The sequence below is a fragment of the Helianthus annuus genome, chromosome 12 (genome assembly GCF_002127325.2).
Source record: "Helianthus annuus cultivar XRQ/B chromosome 12, HanXRQr2.0-SUNRISE, whole genome shotgun sequence".
Taxonomy (NCBI): Eukaryota; Viridiplantae; Streptophyta; class Magnoliopsida; order Asterales; family Asteraceae; genus Helianthus; species Helianthus annuus.
The window spans coordinates 9298741-9320155 of NC_035444.2; the positions used below are offsets into that span (position 1 = coordinate 9298741).

Here is a 21415-nt window from a genome sequence, read left to right on the forward strand (position 1 = left end):
CTGGCTTTAAATCACTGGCCAGACAACAGTTTCATCACTCGAATTGTTTTCGTTTTCTGTCGATCTTATTTGCTCTATTAGTTAAATTTTTTGAAAAAACGATGTCGTGGTTCAGTAACTATCTTTTCGGTGATTATTCTGACGAGTCGGTTGTTCCTGATTCTTACGAGGGGACCGCTATTTCTGACTCGTTTGAGAAACCGGTGTCGTCCAACTTGAGGGAGACAGAGGTTGTATCTGGCATTCGTTATCGTGATAACACGGTGCAGCTGGATTTGAATACCCCTGTGGAGGACCCTTACGCACAACAAGGTTATTCGAATTTCGGTTACGGTGGGGACTATAGCTTTGTACAGCAGGAGTGTTATCCAAACGACAGTTACGGTTGTCATCAAAGTTATTCAAATTTCGGTTACGGTGGCGAGCAAAGCTTTGTACAGCAGGAGTGTTATCCAACCCAGAGTTACGGTTGTGAACAAAGCTTTGAACATCAAGTCTATTCGAATGTCGGTGACGATGGTGAGCCGGAGGATGTGTCTGTTGACGAGGAAGGTTGTTACCCGGTTACATTTTCGTTTGATACAACGCAGACCTTTTCGTCACGTAAAGAGATGGTGCGTTGGGTACAAGACACGGCAAAAGACAATGGTTACCTCATTGTGACAAAGAGGTCGAATAAAAGAGGAGAGAATTACAAGATTTGGTTTCAATGTACTTTTGGTGGGGAGCATAAGAGTGTAGCTACACAGAGGAAAACGGGTAGCAAGAAAATAGGCTGCCCGTTCGAGATGATCGGGTTTTCGGAATCATCCGGAAGTGTTTGGAGGATCGAGGTGACGAAGGCGAAGCATAACCACACTCCTATTGAAAACTTCGAGGGTCACGCGTATGCGAGAAGGCTTTCTTCGGAGGACAAAAAACTGGTTAAGGAGTTGGCAGAGCAAGATATTCGCAACCAAAGTATTTGGCGAACGCTGGCAAAAAACAATCCGGCTAGAAAGCTTATTCCGAAAGATATACACAACGCTGTTCAGAAGATCAACGCCGAAAAAAATGTAGGTAACTCTCCGATGCAAAAACTTGAAAACATTCTTATCGAAAAAAATTACACTTATTACATGCGCACGAATGAGATATCGAACGAAGTTGAAGACGTCTTCTTTGTTCACGAAAAATCATTCACTATGTGGTGTGCCTTCCCGCATGTGCTAATGATTGACGCCACATACAAAACGAACATGTACAACCTGCCATTTGTTCAGGTCGTAGGCATGACGTCGACAAACAAATCGTTTACGGCTGCTTGTGCTGTAATTTCCGCCGAGAAGTCAGAGAACTACCTATGGGTGTTGCAGAGGATCAAGTCTATGCTGGCAGGATGTATGGAACCGCGCGTGATTTTAACAGACAGGGATTTTGCGCTAATGAACGCGTGTGAACAAGTTTTTCCAAAAGCGCATAAGTATCTTTGTCGGTTCCATATTCAACAAAATATTAATAAGAACAGCAAGAGGAAATTCTCTGACAAGGAGTGGAAAGAATTCGTACGTACATTTTGGACATTGTGCGAATCTACGACCGAGGAAATTTACATGTATAACTTGGAAAACTTTGAAGCACAGCTGAAAGAGGCTGACCGTGAACGTGAGTATTTCTTACATAATTATGTTCAAATTTTATATAATAACAAAAACTGACTATTTACGTTTTTTAATTTTAGAGGTTTATGATTATATGAAGAAATCCTGGTTGGATCCGTACCGTGAAAAGTTTGTATCTTGCTGGATTAACCAAACTATCAACTTTCGCCAGACTACGACCAACAGGGTTGAGAGCATGCATGCAACATTAAAAAGTCACTTTCCAAGTCATCGCAACACACTGGATAAACTTGTACTGTATGTTGATCATGTTGTTGCTAAACAATACGCCGAGATTAGAAGTACCTTTGAAACAAGCCTCCGAAAAGTGATGACGCACCACAAGAAGCAGCCCATGCTTGCATATATTCTCAGAAAGGTTTCAATATATGCGATTGAGCTTTTGAGTATAGAACTAAAGCGTAAGGAAGACGGGTTGAGAGCCTACGGTGCAAGCTGTGGTTGCCAACTTTTTACCAGCAGTGGTTTGCCATGTGCCTGTCGTTTGGAAAAGTTGGAAAATAAAGGTAATTATTATTTTTGAACTTTCTCGTTATGATTTTGCCACCTAATTTGTTTTCATCCACAGGTCAGCAAATCCGGATCACACACTGAAGGGGTATGGTCCCAAAACGACCATTACCCGCATCAAACAAACCCCTACCAGTAATCAAACCGCACCCATGCGGTCACATCCTTCGAACCCATTCGGTTCGAAGATGAATAGCTTGACCCAAGTACGAAAGAAGATGAACATATCGATGCGGCTGGCACCGCATCATATGGCCATTTTCGTCACGACAAGGGAAGCGAGCAAATAGTCTCCACATACGATGATGCGGCCAACACCGCATCTCGCGTATTTCTTGATCACAAGTAGGAGACGCGGTAACTTCAGACGTTACCGCATGCAGCGATGCGGCTTGCACCGCACCCTGCATATCCAGCAAGTGGACTGACACGCCAGGCAAGTGGCTGACACCACGAGGCAAGTGGCGCCGGCGACAGTCCCCTGTCAGAGCTATTAAAGCAATGGGCTGACGTGGCGTAACCCCCACGGCCGGCGAGACTGACACACCTGCAACGGTGCAGCTCGTCGTCAGCCCATCCATCAATCTCCTCCTTCACTCCTCGGCTATAAATACCGACCCCAAACCAGGTTTGAGGTATCTCTACACAACTCTCTCACTACTACTATAATCTTGCTTTGCTTCCCAAGCAAACTACTGATTCTCACGCCGGAGAGTGGTAACAAGGAGCACCCCCCACCCCATCCTCCTTGTTACGAGTCACGGCTTGTTTCCTTGTGCAGGAGATCATCCACCGGTGACCCAGCCAGCGATCTCCGAGAGGAAGGGATTAACCCTTCTTGACGAGACCAGTGTGTTAACCCTGCCCGGTTAACCATTGTTTCATCACACACATAGACGTGTTTTGGAAGAAGCTTGACTTCAAGCCTGCAAGGAATAAAATAGAGGATATTGATGTAGACGCGAAATTTGAAAAATTGAAAAAACAGATCGATCCAACACCCCCTCAAGTGAAAAGGAGCTTCTTTGAAAAGTTTCAGCAAATCCTCAATCCAGGGAACAGTAACAAAAAACCTCCTGCTGTTCTGAAGAAAACTCGTGGTCGACCAACATTGAAAAGGCAGGAAGAAAGAAAGGTTGAAGCTGCTAGACAAAGCTCTTACAATCCGTCAGAAGAAACTTGGGTCGATGCCTCAGACGATCTTCCCCGTCACAGCTCGTACGTATCAGCCGAAGATTCTTGCAGAGGAAAGAATACCAAACCGCTCAACCTACACCCTGATTTCCCGAATATCAAGCTCGGTCCTAAGACGGATATAGCGATCCGCAACTACGCATCTCAGATTCCCAACGTGATCCATCCATACATCGTTAAAATAAAGGACATGAAACCAGATGGTCATTGTGGATTTAGATCGGTGGCTGTTGGGTTAGGATTGAAACAAAATTCATATTTGAAGATCCGGGAACAGCTTTTAAAGGAGTTACGTATGCACGAATCGCTTTGGAGGCAGGTTTTCGTTCCGGAAAATGTAGGACATTATGATGAGCTGGTTAAACGGATCGATTTCAAGGGGGTGGGACGAGCAGGTATCGAAAATTACATGACGATGCCTGAGACGGGGTTTCTTATTGCCCAACGATACGGTGTGATTGTTCACACCTTCGACATTCGTGGGAGCGATACAATTTTCCCTATGCTGGGCGGCCCAAACGAAGCTGATGAACCTCACCTGGTAGTTGCGGTTGTGTTTGTCGACAAGGGTCATTTCATACATGTAGAGCTTGGAGGTTCTTATCCAATGCCTCCCCCAAACCTACTATGGACAGCGAACAGAACAGAGCGCGCAGCAGCCTGGCATACATTATACAGTGATCAGATCAACACGTACGAAATGCTTACGTATCGTGCCCCCGACCTTAATGCAACCCCATATGTTCACGATGTATCTTAAATGTGTTTAATAATAATCACGTTTGTGTTCGTGTATCCTAAATGTGTTTAATAATAACCACGTTTGTGTTTGTTCAATATACGCGTTACATCACGTTAAAAACCGAATGTCACCGACACGACCCAATCGGATTCAATACGCACTTGTACGACCCGAAATGACAACATACATCATAATACTACAATTAATGAAAAATTAAGTCACGTTCATGTACGGTAGGCGGTTGTTACACATAACACTTCTCACAGGAGTACTTGTGATTTCAAACCTAAATGACACGAGATAACGGAATAAGACATCACACGTAACCGATTTGATCCGAAACTTGCCGTATAGTCCATATATATTAAAAAATGATGTATAAAAGAAAAAACGGCAAATTTAGACTATTTATTGACCCGTTTGTTAATTAAATACAATTTTAAAAAATTTAAAAAAACACCAAAACGCCCCGCTATGGACAAAACGCGGCGTTTTGGGTCCAAAGCGCCGCGCTATGGCCATAGCGGGGCGCTTTGGTCCCTCGTTATACCCTGAAGCGGGGCATCTTCCCCCTCACTTCACCCAAACAACCAAACACACACAAACAGTGCGATTTACACACACTCGAGCAAATTTCGTTGATTTTCAGAGCTTATCTACATTATAAAGGTTAGATCTAAAACCCTTAGTCTTCGTGTATCATTTCATTCGATTATATTGCATGATTGTTGTTGATTTGAGGTTGATCCGCTGCCATGGGGGGTTCTGTTCTTCAGAATGAAGAACCAAAGCGCCGCGCCTAGGCCATAGCGGGGCGCTTTGGTTCATGTTGATTTTTTTTTATTTGTTTTATTAAATAATCTGTTTAATTATTATTATTAGTTTATTAATTTTAATTATTATTTGTTTAATAATTATTAATATTTGTTTAATTATTATTATTTAATTATTATTTGTTTAATAATTATTATTTGTTTATTTATTATTAGTTTATTAATATTTGTTTAATTATTAATATTTGTTTAGTTATTATTATTTAGTAATTATTTGTTTAATTATTAATATTTGTTTAATTATTATTATTTAATTATTATTTGTTTAATAATTATTATTTGTTTATTTATTATTAGTTTATTAATATTTGTTTAATTATTAATATTTGTTTAGTTATTATTATTTAGTAATTATTTGTTTAATTATTAATATTTGTTTAATTATTATTATTTAATTATTATTTGTTTAATAATTATTATTTGTTTATTTATTATTAGTTTATTAATATTTGTTTAATTATTATTATTTAATTTTTATTTGTTTAATAATTATTATTTGTTTATTTATTATTATTTAATTATTATTTGTTTAATAATTATTATTTGTTTAATTATTAATATTTGTTTAATTGATCAACGTGCAGGGATGGATTTATCCGATGAGGAGATTGAGCATATTGATGAGGGAGTGGAGGGGGGCGAGGAGGAGCCGGAGTGTCCGTATCTTCAGTTTCCGGTGGGGTCACGGGCGAGGGGGAGATGCGCTAGGTTGCGCACTATACCGATTGGGGAGCACGTAGGCATAGACTGGGAGCTGCTAGCTACCGTGGGGGAGATCGAGCGGGCGCGAGAGATAGTTGGGCTAGATACTCCTTGGTCGCGCCTATTTCAGTTGGCGATGGAGGACTCGTACCCGGAGCTTACGTACGAGTTTTGCTCTACGTTTACATACGCGCCGCATCCGGCGGATTACGTGGAGGACCCTTTATTTCCGGTACACGAGGTTACATTCCGTCTGGCCGGTCACCAGTTTGAGATGAGTGTGCGGGAGTTTGCTGTCCACACAGGTTTGTACACTGAGCCTGAGCTTGATACTGATTTGTATACGCAGGCTGTTACGATGATGGACAGGCAGACGCTTATTAGTTTCTGGAGGGCCATTTCCAGGGTTCCCTTTGGGAAATCCTGGCAAAAGGCCACCACCATTGTAGATCCCTTGTACCGATACCTGCACCAGGTGATTGCGTCGACTATCGTGCCGCGGGGTTCCAGCAAGGAGAAGGTCAACCTTAGTGACCTTTTCTTTCTTTACTGCCTACTACGCCGCCAGCCCTGCGATCTAGCAGCCAGCCTGGCAGAGTACTTTGCTACTGCATACCACCGGCAGCTCCGCGGGTTTCTTCACACTGGCTCGTTTATCACCGCCATTGCACGATCGCTAGGGATCGTGCCCGAGCTAGATCCGCTGCTGTCCGATCCGGTCCCGTCATCTAGGTTGGGCCGCGCGTCAGTATCCGCTATGCAGATCACCCGTACCTTTGATGTCGGTCTGCGGTTCAGGGGTGCTGACGGGCTGATTTTTCAGCCAGTGGAGTTGCCGGAGGTCATCCCGGTTGTTATTGAGGCGAGGCCTGGGATCTTAGCCCCTCCTGATGTTCAGCAGGCCGCTCGGCGGGCTCAGCGACGGGCTCTGGGCATCGATGAGCCTGAGGATCAGCCTGAGGGTCAGGCTCAGGCTCAGGCTCAGGCTCAGCCTCAGCCTCAGGCTCAGGCTCAGGATGATCCGGCGCAGGAGGACCGGGTCGAGGAGGTCCACGTACCACCAGTTGAGCCAGCTCCTGAGCCTCCACAGTACCCGCAGCACGTTTACGCTGACCTACCTCCGGTAGCGCGTGAGGTGGCTCGGGACTTCGACCGGCGCCTCAGACGTCAGGGCGCTCTCATTGACTGGATGGTCCAGACGCTCGTTGAGCTACGAGAGCTCGCTGCGTTGCCTCCACGTCCCCTCCCACCGTCCCCACCGCACGAGGATTAGTACATTTAGTTTGTTTGTTTAGTGTTTTGTTATGTATTATGTACTCAGTTGTACCTTTTTGTTGTGTATTGTATGTACAAACTGATATATATATATATATATATTGCAGTTAATCTTCTATTTACATCACGTTTAATTCTTATGGCTTTCTGTATATTTTATTTAGCGTGTTCGTTTTATTTAACGCTCGTTGAACTTATGTTATACACCTTCTATAAAAATAATGACGTAACGACGTAATTATAACGGCAAATTTAATAAAATAAAATAAACAACGTTTTAATTCAAAAAAGGCAACATTCAATCATTCAAAAACAAATAACGTGTTCGTTTTGTTTAACGCTCGTTGAACTTGAACTTATATTATACACCTTCTGTAAAAATAATGACGTAACGACGTAATTATAACGGCAAATTTAATAAAATAAAATAAACAACGTTTTAATTCAAAAAAGGCAACATTCAATCATTCAAAAACAAATTCCCATTCACAACGGCAAATCTCACATAAAATTTTTTTACTACAAAAATCTCTACCATACTAATTCAACCAAAAATCCCTAACAAACTAACCCACATCAACCCAAATAAACCCCAACCCAAGCTGTTTGTCTTTTTTGCAAATCCAAAGCGCCTCGCTATGGCCAAAGCGGGGCGCTTTGGCTTGGTCAACAGACAAGGACTGACAGAAGTCAGTCCTTGTCTGTTGACCAAAGCCAAAGCGCCCCGCTTTGGCCATAGCGAGGCGCTTTGGATGTGCAAAAAGACAAACCGCGTGTGCGAATAGACCCAGCCTAAATAAAAAGTTAACACTGTTAACCATTTAGACTGGCTCTGAAAATGAATGAATTCATGGATGAAAACAAAAGTTAAGTAACCCCTTCATCACGTTTCTTCTTTTTATTTCTTTAAAGACGCTCTACGTAAAAAAAAAAAACTAATACCCATTTTCTTGTTTGTCAAATTAACTTTCATAATATTAATTATTAGAGTAAAGTTCAACTTGCATCCATGTTGTTTGGTGGCAGAAGCACAATGCCATCTAAAAGTTTTTTTTTTATTTTTATTTTTTTCACTTTGCACCCTCATGCTTTCCATGTATCACACCATGCACACCTGCCATTAAACAGAGTTAGAATATTTAGTTAAGCATTTAATGGTGCAGGGGTAGATAGAAAATTTCACCATGTAAAAAAACCCTAAACACCCCAAATAAAAAAACCTGCTCACATCATGCCACCCCATAGTTCCCCTTTTCCTTCAATCCACTCCCACCACCAGACCACCAGCTCTCACCACCGCACCACACCAATCCGCCCCCACGACCCCTTCCTACTCCATTTGTGGCACAGAACCTCAATCGTTATCCCTTGCTGTTAAGCATTAGCCGATTGAGAAATGTTGGAGCTAATCGAAGAGGTTCCTTTGACAAACTCTTTAACCCTCAAATATTGGAGAAATCTATTTCCCTCCTTCTCTTAAGCACATACAAACCCTAATAATTCAAACAAAATTGTCACCTCCTCTCTTTAACTCTCTCTTTCTATGTTTCACGAAGAATAACAAACAACAGCATCACACACAAAACAACAACAATTCTCAAAATCAAATCTTGATCTCTTGACATTCTGTATGACTTATCAAGGAAAGCACAAAACTTTTTCTACTTTTCTGTTTATTTCTTCTTTTACTCTTAATGATGGTGCATGAAGGTTGTGACAATGTGGTGTATGTGATGGTGTCGTGAAAGCTTTCAAGTGGAGTGTCAGTGGGGTTGGCTGAGGTTGTTTACGATTGTGGTGATGGTTCGCAGATGGGATGAACAACGGTGACAGTGGTTGGAAATTAAACGGGAATTTGAAGTGACCACCAAGTGAATGGATCAGGAGGGATAGGTGGGATTTGGGTCGGAGGTTTAACCACGAGTGTATTAATATTAAAACCATAGGGACGCAATTGCAACGGGAAAAGGTAATTTGGTCTTTTCACAACAATTTTAAATGAAATATGACGTTTTAAGTGATGGAAGAGATGCAAATTATGAAGGATGAAAAGCACAAACGTGCAAAGTACAAAACAAAAAAAAAAAAAAAACTTTTAGGGGGCATCTTGCTTCCGCCATCAAACTACAAAGAGGCATATTATACTTTACTCGAATTAAATATAAAATTTTACTCTAAATTACTGATACATAGAAGGGTTTTAGAGTAGACTGCTAAAATGGTCATTGAGATTTGGTCACTTTTGCCACTTTAGTCTAAAATTCAAACCTTTTGAATTTGGGTCCCTGCGGTTTCAATTTTATTGTCATTTTCATCCAAAAGCAAAATCTGGTCAGATTTTTCAGTTAACATCCAGTTTTTTTGTCTTTTTCCTCTCTTTTAATGAAGGGCTAAAATGATCAGATTTTTTTGATTTGCTATAATAAAACGTTAAAAGACTATTTTGTCTTCATTAAAAGAGAGGAAAAAGACAGAAAAGTTGGATGTTAACCAAAAAAATTGACCAGATTTTAATTTTGGATGAAAAATGGTAACAAAATTGAAATCACAAGGACTCAGATTTAAAAGATTTGAGTTTTGAACTAATGTATTAAAAATGACCAAACATCAAAGACCATTTTAACAGTTTTATGAAGATATTATTTATATGATAAGGCGAATCATTTTTAATTGCTTAAAATGGAAAAGTAATAGATTCTAGTGTTTTACACTTTTTACTGTTTTATGTGGGTCTTGAATGTTGTTGAAAAACACACTGTGTTGGAAAGTCTACGTGTCAGTATATTTAATTTCATCACGTGGTGTATGTACGTCAACCTTACCAATCATATATCGTATTCATGTGCGCATTAATTCATGTCCTACACTATAGTTCACATATTGTGAACGGTGTTTAGAAATTGAATAATTTAACATCTCGTGTTATATTAGTTATTCTATCATTCACACGTTTAGAATAGCATTTTTAATTAATTAATTAATTATTTATTTATTATTATTATTATTAGAAATAATAATTAAGTTAGTCCTTATGATTTATTAGTTTATCGTCTTCATATCTATTTATTGAAAATTACATAATGATATCAAGTTTTACAATAGAGAATGGTTTCAGAGACTACCATCACCGGTACTAATGGTGAAACAATCTACAGAAAATACCAATGGTGCAATTTTCACAAATAGATATGAAAGTTACAAAAAAGGTAAATTACGTGTACAAAGTATGAAGCATTTTTTTAAATGGCAACGCTTACTCTAATATTCACTGAAATATTCTAAAATTTTCATCATTTCATGCACGAAGTACGAACCATATAATTAATTATAATTATTAGTACTACAACTATAAAACTATTATTACAATTACTACTAATACTAACTTATTGTTACCATTTCTAGTGGAATAAAAAAGGGGCAATGACCGCAATGTAAAGAAAAACAACAATAAGATCACCCTGTGTAGGCTAGCGTCCCGTGCCCCCAACATCAATTCCCGAGCGCTAATGGGAGGCGCTATCAGGTGATTCATTTTGAGGGTGGCGAGCACTAAAGCGTTGAAAATGATGAACTGAATGTGGAGATGATCGTTGGCAATGGTCAATTAACAAAAATACAAATATTATATGTATTACACAAGTCATTCAACCAAACTACATACAACCCAATCATAACTCACAAAAGAGTCTAAACCCTCAAACACTTTAAATATTATTTGCTTTTTGTAAAAAAAATGTCTTCCGACTCGCCATGCGACTCATCGGGTTTTGACGCGGGAATGCTCGGCAACTTGATTATCCAAGCCGCTAAAGAGACGGTTTACGAAGTTGAATCGTCTCATCCACGTACAAGACAAGGACCCTTGAACGAGATCGGTTAAGTGCTCATCAATGTTTGTTAACTGATTATTTTGTTCAAAACCCTTTGAATGATGATAGGCGTTGCTTTCATATGAGTCTCCAACTTTTTTTTTTTTGAGAATTTAAGTGGATTTAGAACGCAAGTATACATATTTCAAACAAAGAGAATATGCTAGACGTCAACTTGGATTCTTTGGTTTGAAAAAATGTACCGCCGAAATTCGTCAGTTGACTTACGAAATTGCGACGTACGACACTGCAACGGATGCATGGGACACGTATTTGCGAATGTTGCCGAGATACACTTGAAAATTTATGAGAAGGCACTCTTTTAATTTATTATTAAAATTATTATTTTTGTTGTAATTTTTAATACTTTAATAATATCAGGAATTATCAACCTCTACAGAAGGCGATATTTGAGGAATCCGACGTTTATCGACATCCCACTTTTATACGAAGCCCACCAACGAATACACGGGTTTACCAGGATGATAGTTAGCCTAGACTGTACGCATTGGTCGTGGGCTGCTTGTCCAACTACTTGGAAAGGGCAAACCATCGAGGTGACAAGATTCATCATATGATGTGATAGGCGGGTTGAACTAGATTCATCATTTTAAGTAAATGATGTGGAGTATAAATATGTGTTTTATCTTGTTGATGGTATTTATCCAGGATGGATTGTGTTGGTGAAAGTCTTTCATATCTTGATGACGTCAAACAGGTGTATTACAAGAAGAAGCATGAGTTGGCAAGAAAATATGTCGAACGGGCATTCGGAGTGTTAAAGAAATGGTGGACTATCAACGTCCAACCCTCGCATATAATTGAAAAGAGAAAAATGAGAAACATAATATATACGTGTATTATCTTACATGAAATGATCTTGTAGGACACGTGCAGAGCCTTTTGTGCCAACTTCGGTGATACCTTTCAATCGATGAACCCACTGCTTAACTACCCCTAGAAAGAAGCTATCTAAATGAAGATACTGATATGCGCCAAATGCAACATATAAATTATATCAAATAAGGTATAAAACAATCATTTTTAGTACTAATGTTGGAAAAAGTGTGTTTCTTTGTATACTTTTGATTTTCAGGATTAAAAGAACTTAAATGTACAAAAGGAACAAATTAACGGCAAAAACTAGCATGAATACAAAAGAATGGAAGTTGATACAATATACCAAAACTCCGAGCTTCATCCCAAGACCAAAAACAACATATCAGAAGACAAGCACAGGCCGTGCCTACCGGGCATGGGGTCGTGCCCCACCCAAGATTCTAGGAAGAGGAAGGCAAACAAAAGCAGACGAGAGACACGGGGCCGTGTCTGATGGACACGGGCCATGGTCAACTTCCAGGTACGCAAATCTTGGATAGTACACCAAGTACAATGGCCACGGGGCCGTGTGAGCATCCGGTCTGACAAGCTCATTAAATGAAGACAGAGAAGAAGGAAGGCACAGGGCCGTGCCCACGAGGCAAGGGGCCGTGTAATGCTTTTGTTTTCAGCTATAAATAGGGGTGCTTGGTTCAGTAGCAAACAATCCCTTGGCAAACCACTTCTCTCACATCTGCCACCACTCCACCACCACAATACCACCATCATCCATCTCTAGAGTGTATGTAGTAGTCCCGAGATCCAAGATTGACCGTAAGAGTTTTTGTCAAACAAAGGCCATGCGTGGCTAATCTTTTATATCACTTGGTGAAGACAAGTCATTTATGTATTACTTTTGATTTCCATTCTTTGGTTAACTTTTTAATTGGGTATGTATTAATGACTTTAATAACTAGGTTTTTATATTGATAGTGAACTTTATCCTATCATCTCTTCATGTTTCGTTAATTCACTCATCCGTATCTTTATGGTCTATATAAAACACGTTAACTGCCTGGAAGGGGGTTAGAAAAGTGGTATGGGTAAAGTTCTTGCCTCGTGATCCTGCGAGGACTTGATTCAAGCTTATTAGGACTTCCTTTGAGGCAGATTGCATCAAATTGGGGGAAGTAAGAACAGCTTGGATCCTTTATACATAAATTACTATTAAAACTTTAAACCGGCCTTGTGGGAATGTATCCCTGCTGACTCGGGCCAATATGTCCGAGGGTAGGGTTGCCTCCAAAAGAGGAACATGCCACATTTTGCATTAATAACTTACTTAATTATCTTTCAATATTCCGTCCTTGCGGGACTGTATCCCTGCTGACTCAGACCAATATGGCTGAGGGTAGCGTTGCCTTCAAAAGAGGGACATGCCACTATAATTAAGATAATCTCTTAAAAAACCCAAAGCGCGGAAATCATCAAAGGATACATAAAAGATGAGTCGGAGCCAAGTGATTCTATCTTGTCTATTTGTTCATTTATTTATTTAGTTTCTTTATTTTACTTATTAAAAATTTTTCCTCAAAATTGATTAGATTAGACGTCGACGATATTACGGCACTAAAGACTCTTGTGTACTTGGACGACCCGGTATCTTACCATCACTATACTATGCCAACGATGAGTGCACTTGTCCTAGCATATTGTAGAGAATGATAGTGTTGTATCGCGTTTTATAAATTTAAAACTTGATAAAAGAGTAAAAAAAAGTACTTAAAAATGAATAAAAATCATACACTCTCGCTCCACCTTAATACGTGACAGGGAATCACATTTGAATTTTCGAGCGGATTTGATTGAACATCTATAGAGTAAACTGCAAGTTTGAAAATCACTTATTGGTAAACTGCAAGTTTGTGAAAGAAAAAAATCTGGGTTAGAATAGACGTTTGGTGCAAGGTTATGTCTTTAGATGGGAATTTGGTGCATGAGATCTTTAAAGAGGCAACAACAATAAGGAGAAATAATTAGTAGAGAGCCTTATCTAATTGATTGTGTTGGCTAAATGCCAAATAGTGGTCCATTTGGAAAGTTAGTAATGATAAACTCTTCAACAACACCAACTAAAGTCCTTGAAGATATCAAGGTTACATTCTTTCATTGGATCAAACATATAGCCGTTAAAAAAAAAAAAGATTGAAATGCCCGATGTAATTTTGTTTTTTTTTTATTTAACTTTGTATTATGAGTTATAGCTTCTTGATAGAGCTGTTTCTGTTGTTTTAAAATTTTAATATATTTTTCTATTTGTTGGTCTTGTCTATCTCCGAGGCTTATCGGAAAAGAAATACTGAGATATGAATCATGTAAGCTTTTAGCGACAACGTTCCTCAAGGCGGTACAATAAACGGTCCATCACTTCTATTAAATACCCCTATAAGTTTTGAATCATCAATATCAAGTAAACCCCTACTCAAATGATTTACAATTTCTAGTCCATCCTATCACAAACAAACTATGATAGTACAGTATAATAGCCATCACCACTTTGGTGAGGTGGTTATGGTATATATCCCTACAAAGTGCAATCTCTACATACATAATGAAAGAAAACACCACTGGAAAGGATTCGAACTCGTAGCAAAGTTTAAGAGCTTGTTCTCACCCTAACAGAGTTAGCAGATGTCTTCGTAGCCATCTTAGCCGTTAAAAAAAATGATATGCTATAGTATGTGTAATTTCATGACACCATCCATATAGTAAAGATATATAATTCTTTAATACTTAAGAAAAGAATAAAAAACATAATGAATTAAATAAAACATAGAGAAATTACATCCACTCATGACTCAACCAACCCCACCACCAAAACAACCCCTATAAATAGCCCCCCACATGTGCAATAACAACTTATAATTACAACAATACAAAAATCCCTTTTCCCCCAAATCTCTCTCAGTCACTATATTACCGTTTTCATTTTTCATGGATGACATTATTGACGAATTCACCAACATCGGTGACGAGTATCAGAACTACTGGGAAACCAATATGTTTCTCCAAACCGAAGAACTCGATAGGTAATTCATTATTCATTAATTCATTATTCATCGTTCTCTTTTTGTTTTATCTGCTATTAACTGGACTGGACCGAACTGAATCATATATTAATTTTTCCCAATTCTCGACGCGCAGTTTTGGCGCATTAGGAGACACGGTTTCCAGCTACTACGACTCGAGTTCTCCCGACGGACCGCAGTCGTCGGCGGCTTCGAAAAACATTGTTTCCGAGAGGAACAGGAGGAAGAAGCTCAATGATAGGCTCTTTGCACTTAGAGCAGTGGTCCCCAACATAACTAAGGTGTGGACTCTTGCACTTGATTATTTAACTGTATGAACAGTTGACTGCCGCGTTATTTATTACTTTGAATTATTTGCATAATTGGTCCTTTGGTTTTGTATTAATTACAACATGGTTTATAAGTTTTAAAGTTGTGTGTACTTTTGTTTTTAGATGGATAAAGCATCAATAATTAAAGATGCAATTGATTATATTCAACATTTGAATGATCAAGAGAAGCGTATTCAAGACGAAATAAGGGAACTCGAGGCTCAGAGAGCAGAATCTGGGGTGTTTGATTTTGATCAGGATGCGGTGATTGCGCCAACAGACTGGACGAAAAAGAAAAGGGTTGATCAGTCTTTGGATTCCCGAGAAAGGGCGTTTCCTCTTGAAATTATTGAGGTAAGTTTTGAGTTTTCTTTTTTTAACTTAACACTTGTATTATTTTTTTTATTGGAATTAAGTTAACTTGTATATATTGTTGATAAAAGTGTGCTATGAATTGGGTGTTGACAGTTAAAAGTGTGCTATGTGGGGGAGAAGACAGTGTTGGTTAGCTTAAAATGTAGGAAAAGAAGAGACACAATGGCCAAGATTTGTGAGGTGTTTGAATCATTGAAGCTCAGTGTTCTCACTGTCAATATTACTGCTTTTACAGATACCCTTTTCATGACCCTCTTCATTCAGGTCCTTCTCTCTCTCTCTCTCTCTATATATATATATATATATATATATATATATATATATATATATGGGTAAATGATAAAACGAAAACCTATTTGAGGTAAAGGATAAAACGAAAATCCACTTATTTTTAATTTTTTCTAAAAATACAGGGAATGTAACATATATTTATTTGAATATTTTTATAAAATGTAAAAAGCGCCTACTATTTTTATTTTTAAATAAATGTTCAAAATTTGTATGTTACATTTTTTTGGACATATATATTATGTAACATGAAATTTTTAATATCTTTTAAAAAATAAACTATTCGACGCTTTTTTGTTTTTCTTTTATAAAAATGTTCAAATATATGTATGTTACATTCTCAATTTCTTTAAAAAAAATAAAAATCTTACATGGGGTTTTTATAAAGGTTTTTGAGTTTCTCAACTTAATTTTAATTCTTCCCGGTATACACAATTGTATCTTGTCATAATAACAACATGTTCATGTAGACATGTTTGTCAGCTCTAAATAATACTAGCGTGCAACAAAACAAAACATTCACCCTCACAAAAAGCAACACTTCTTTGTTTCGTAAATGATCAGCATATGAAAAACGTATACTAAATAAATTAATTATTTAAAAACTGATAATTTAATTTATAATTATTTCTCTAGAAGTCTCGCTAATAAAGAATATTATAAACTAGATTAAGTTGTAATTTAATAACTGGCCAATAATTGATAGAGATTAGTGTATCGCATTATTAATTCGTGGTTAAATCACGACCATATCCTTTATTAATTTTTAATTGCATAACGTATACTATTATTGTATTATCATCCATGTAAAGTGATATTAAAATATATAACTTCTTTTTACTTGCGGCACCAAAAGAACCAAATAGACGTTATACCAACTGCTTTTAATATGTTAAATAATACGTTTTTTCAACTTTATTTTCTCTCTCTTGTCAAATGTTGTTGTCTTCCATATACAAATGGTTACAACATTTCTTAACCTTAACCGGTTTTATTTAACATGGCCTTATCCATGGGCGTATCATAATGGGGGCGTACCATAGTGGAGAGTATGTAGTTTTTGTATATAATTTTTTTGGTATATAAGTTTTCAACCCCGTTTTATAGATTTTTTTGGGTGTATACGTTTTGACCCCCCGGTCGAAAATGTCGAGATTGGCCATTGGCCTTATCCATAAAACTTGGACATAAAAGATTTGTCTCTTCAAAAGGGTCATTCGCATATATCAATTTGTCTTTATATTATAAAACTTACATGTTGTTTTATGTTAGATTGTCAATTGTCAATCATGAAAAGTCAAAATAAGATTCTTAGCCTTATGAAGGGTACAACTAAATGGCACAACTTTCATATAATAAACGAGGTGTTGAATAATACTATTATCCTTGTCATTCCAAAATTACAAATCATATATCACACATGTTTATTAATTTAATAATACATATGTTAAATATATTACATTATATTATATTATATTTGTGTAAATCTACATAATCAATGCTCCATAATTTCTACAGGCTAGCGAGGAAGAAATAGAGTTCTTGAAGATGCAAATTCATAATGCTGTATCAGCTCTAAATGATCCTTCAAGCCCAATGAGCACCTAATGTCCTGTTTTTATAAAATAAAACTTGTTTTCTTTGTTGTTTACCTTTTTGGCCTAGGTTATTAGTTATGAAGGAGTATTTTTCTTATTGATTTTTCCTGGTTTGTTTTCTCGTAAGGGTATTTTAGTCCAGAGCTATCAATAACATAACCTTCTTTAGAGGGAGTTCCTTGTAACTTGTAAGAATCATATTTATACAATATAAATTATATAAATTAGTAACTATTTTGTGCATTGTGATTTGTACTCCTAGCTTAGGGTGAGTTTCAAAAAAAAATTTGATTTTTCACTTTTAACCCAAGTATTTTCATATTTTGTATTTTAATCCCTTTTAATTTTTTTTCTTTTAACACAAAATTTTTCATCTTCTATAATTTAACCCAACACTTTATTATATACAACTTTGGTCCCTCATACTTTTTATCTTTCGCAAGTTTTTTGTTTTACGTTTCGTTCTAAATTTTGCGAGTTGACACGTCGTAGCGTGCATGTGAGGTTCAACGTTTTTTTCTCTACTTTTTCGATTTTGATAGGCCCGTCGCAACGTGTCCATTTTTCCTCTTTTGGCAAATTCGCTGCAATGGACGGGTCCTTGATCGACTAAGTTGTTATTTTCTACGTTTTACGCTCCTGTTTAATTTCTTCGCATTAACACACTGTAACGGGTGTGCGTGGTTCAACGATTTTAAGTCTGCTTTTCGTTCGGGGTATTTTTTCCATTTTATCTATTTTATTTTTACGAGTTTTTCCGATATTGGGAGTCGATGCCGGTGTGGCATTAGTGCTACTTGGCATGGTTTTACGAACGTTTTTAACCTATTAAATTTTTTACTAATATTTTGTTTCGGTTTACCCTTATACTTTCTTTACTTAAAAACTATTTTTTACGTGCATATTTTATGTACGAGTAGGTATAAATATGATTTGTTATACATATCGACGTAAACTTTTTTTATAAACAACTCTAGGTCAAATATAATACGTTTTCGTTTAAAAAAACCATTTTTACGTGCATATTTTTTATGTACGTTTCAGTATAAATTTAAGTTGTTCGACGTTTCGACGTAAACTTTTTTGGGAAATGATTCAGGTCAAATATAATTTGTTTATGTGTTTATTTTATGTATGTTTCGTAGAGTTTGTTTCGAACCGAGTAGAGTCAAATTATGGTTTCTTTTTTCCCTTTTATTCGAAACTCTAATTACTCCCTTTCGATTACATGTGTCTGATTTTCCTTTATACCTGTTACGTTTTTTATGTATGAGTTGGGTACACATAATACGTTATGATTGCTCGATATGAATTTGTTTACTTTACGTTTGATCCAATCATAATGCTTATACAAGTTACATTGAGTTCAACTGGATACGTCGAAATATGTGGTTTCATATGGTTAATGCATCATAGAACGTTTGGACTAATCCATTCAATTTTACGATGTACCCGCGCCGCGCCGCAACGCGGGCGGGTCTTAATCCTAATTATTATATAAATATTAAGAGAAAGAATCCCGTACAAGACAAAATCTTAGTGCAAAGCATATGTGAGAAAGAGGAAATGACAAGTGTTCTTGGCAGGAATGGTAATTTTGTCTTTTTTTAAGTGAACTAGTTTCTCTATTGATTAACTTTTTCATTTGTTAATATTATTTTAATAAAAATACGCCGTATTAATGAGCATTTCATTTTCTTTAATTCAAACAATTTATATCTATAGTTTTCTTAAAAAATTACAGGATTTTGAATACTTATTACGTGATTTTGAATACTCAGTACCAATTACGTGATTTTGAATACTCAATACATGACTACGTGATTTTTTAATAACATTACGTGATTACACATTAAACATTAAACATAAATCATTACACATTTGATATAAATTCATTACGTGATTACACATTCAATATGACTTGTTATAACTAAAGTTATTACAATTATGCTTATTACTTGATTACACATTCAATAATAAGAACTTGATTGTTTATGCTTTATTACGTGATTAAATACCTAATATATGAGAATATGTGGTTATTATAGGTTGATTTGGTTAATGTTTTGTATATAATTAATCCTTAATACGTGATCATATCTGAAATATTAGGTATTCCATATGAAATATTATGTATTATATGTTTTGTTTTTACGTGATCACTCAGTGGGGTTTCACATAAAAAAATAATGAAATCATGTAATCACGAAATGGGTATTCAAAATCACATAGTCACGTAATAATAGTTATAATACATAGTCAACTATTGTTACGTAACTACGTAATCACTTGGTGGGGTTGCACATATAGTACTAGGTATGGGATCAAATACAAACTCTTATGTTTGTAAGAACCATAAGAACTAATACATAAATAACAAGTGTTCTTCAATTAAAAATTAGTTTAGGGGTAATTTAGATCTTTTGACCCTATTTATTTATAACTAATTAAAGTTAATTATCAAAATATCCCTAAATCCGCCCAAATTAATTCAAACCAAAATTTGAATTTTGTAACATATCCAGATCAAACTAACCTGCATGAACCACCACCACCAACAAAAAAACATAAGCACACCCACATAAACGACATTAGCACAATCAAAAAAGGAACTTCCATTATTAGCACTCTCGTTTCAATAAAAAGGGAACTTCCATTATCAACGATCTTAGCACAATAAAAAACGACATTAGCATAACATAAGACCATCCACATTATCAGCATTCTCGTTTCAATCATAAAAGGAACTTCCATTATCAACGACATTAGCACAATCAAAAAACGATATTAGCACAATCAAATAACGACATTAGCACTCTCTTAACACCACCGTCTGGGCATCTGATAGTAACACCAACATAAACAATATTAGCACAATAAAATAACGACCTTCCAACGAATTTATTTCTAAATAGGCCCTCAATAACAACACAAAAAAATACCAACAGATACTATTACAAACTAGCACAATTTCATTTCTTTTTTACTTTTATAAACAACACATATTGTTCTAATTTCATTTTTTTTAATTTTATAAACACATATTGTTACATAGTAGCACAATTTCATAACTATTACATAACTAGCACAATTTCATTTTTTTTTAATTTTATAAACAACACATTTTATAAACAACACATACTGTTACATACTAACACAATTTCATATTTTTGTTTTAATTTTGTAAATAACACATACTATTACATAACTAGTAGAAAACAAATTTATTTTTAAATAGGATCCCGATAACAATACAAAATGAAAAAAATAACAACACATAAGATTACATTCCAATATGGTACTCATTTAAAATCAACACAATATATTTTCATATTAGCACATTCCAATTATATAACTAGCACAATTATAAAACACCTTTTTGTAACTTTTTTAAAAGTCATTTTTATAAATAAAAAAAAGTATAGCAATATGTTATTCATATTAAAGACAAAAAAAAATACTTGATTTTATGGTATATTTTTTTTTCCAAAATTAATGAAATATATAAAAGTTATTTTAGTTTAAAAAAATTGGTGGAATTAGTATTTTATGGGAAATGAGTAAATGACTAAAATACCCTTAACTTGATAGTATTAATTATTAATTATAGGGGTTTTATTTGTAATCAATATCAACCCTTGATTTAGACTATCAATGGCTCAGATCTGTTCTTACGGTTCTTACAGTTATAGCACTGTGTACATGATCTCAACTCATTAAATCACGTAATCACGTAATGGGTATTTTAAATCACGTAGTCACTTACTGGGTATCTAAAATCACGTAATCACGTAATAGATATTCAAAATCATGTAATCTTTTTAAGAAAACTATAGCAATAGGTTGCTCGTTTTAAAGATAATGAAATGCTTGTTAATACGGTGTAACTTTTTAAAAAAATATTAAAGTGTGAAAAAAGTATAACCATCTGAAAATCAAGGGGAAGGAGTTCAATGAGAAAAAGACCAGAATACCCTTTCTCTATTTGTTTCTTCAATTCCTTGAACCTCATATTTACCAAAATGTGACCGCTTAATTTTGAGCCATTGATCTTGGGAGATCAATGGATGAGATTTTCCCCTATACTTCGCACAAACCTCATATTTACCAAAATGTCACCGCCTAATTTTGAATCAATAAGTCCATGAA

General features: G+C 36.3%; 1 protein-coding gene across 1 annotated transcript; it reads left to right on the top strand.

The window, feature by feature from the left end:
• The first annotated feature begins 14531 nt into the window (after positions 1-14531).
• LOC110894021 (transcription factor bHLH35) lies at positions 14532-17500 on the top strand. The gene is made up of 5 exons (XM_022141180.2): positions 14532-14694; positions 14810-14975; positions 15129-15359; positions 15474-15644; positions 17187-17500. Exons 1-5 carry the CDS (start codon positions 14600-14602, stop codon positions 17274-17276), a joined length of 753 nt encoding a protein of 250 aa, XP_021996872.1. The 5' UTR covers positions 14532-14599; the 3' UTR covers positions 17277-17500.
• The last annotated feature ends 3915 nt before the right edge of the window (positions 17501-21415 follow it).

What these genes read in the sequence shown, in the direction of transcription:
- LOC110894021 (XM_022141180.2), top strand. Translation starts at nt 14,600, where the DNA reads ATGGATGACATTATTGACGAATTCACCAACATCGGTGACGAGTATCAG. An exon ending in TGGTCCCCAACATAACTAAG is followed by an intron (nt 14,976 to 15,128) that starts GTGTGGACTCTT and finishes TTTTGTTTTTAG; the next exon opens with ATGGATAAAGCATCAATAAT. An exon ending in TCATGACCCTCTTCATTCAG is followed by an intron (nt 15,645 to 17,186) that starts GTCCTTCTCTCT and finishes TAATTTCTACAG; the next exon opens with GCTAGCGAGGAAGAAATAGA.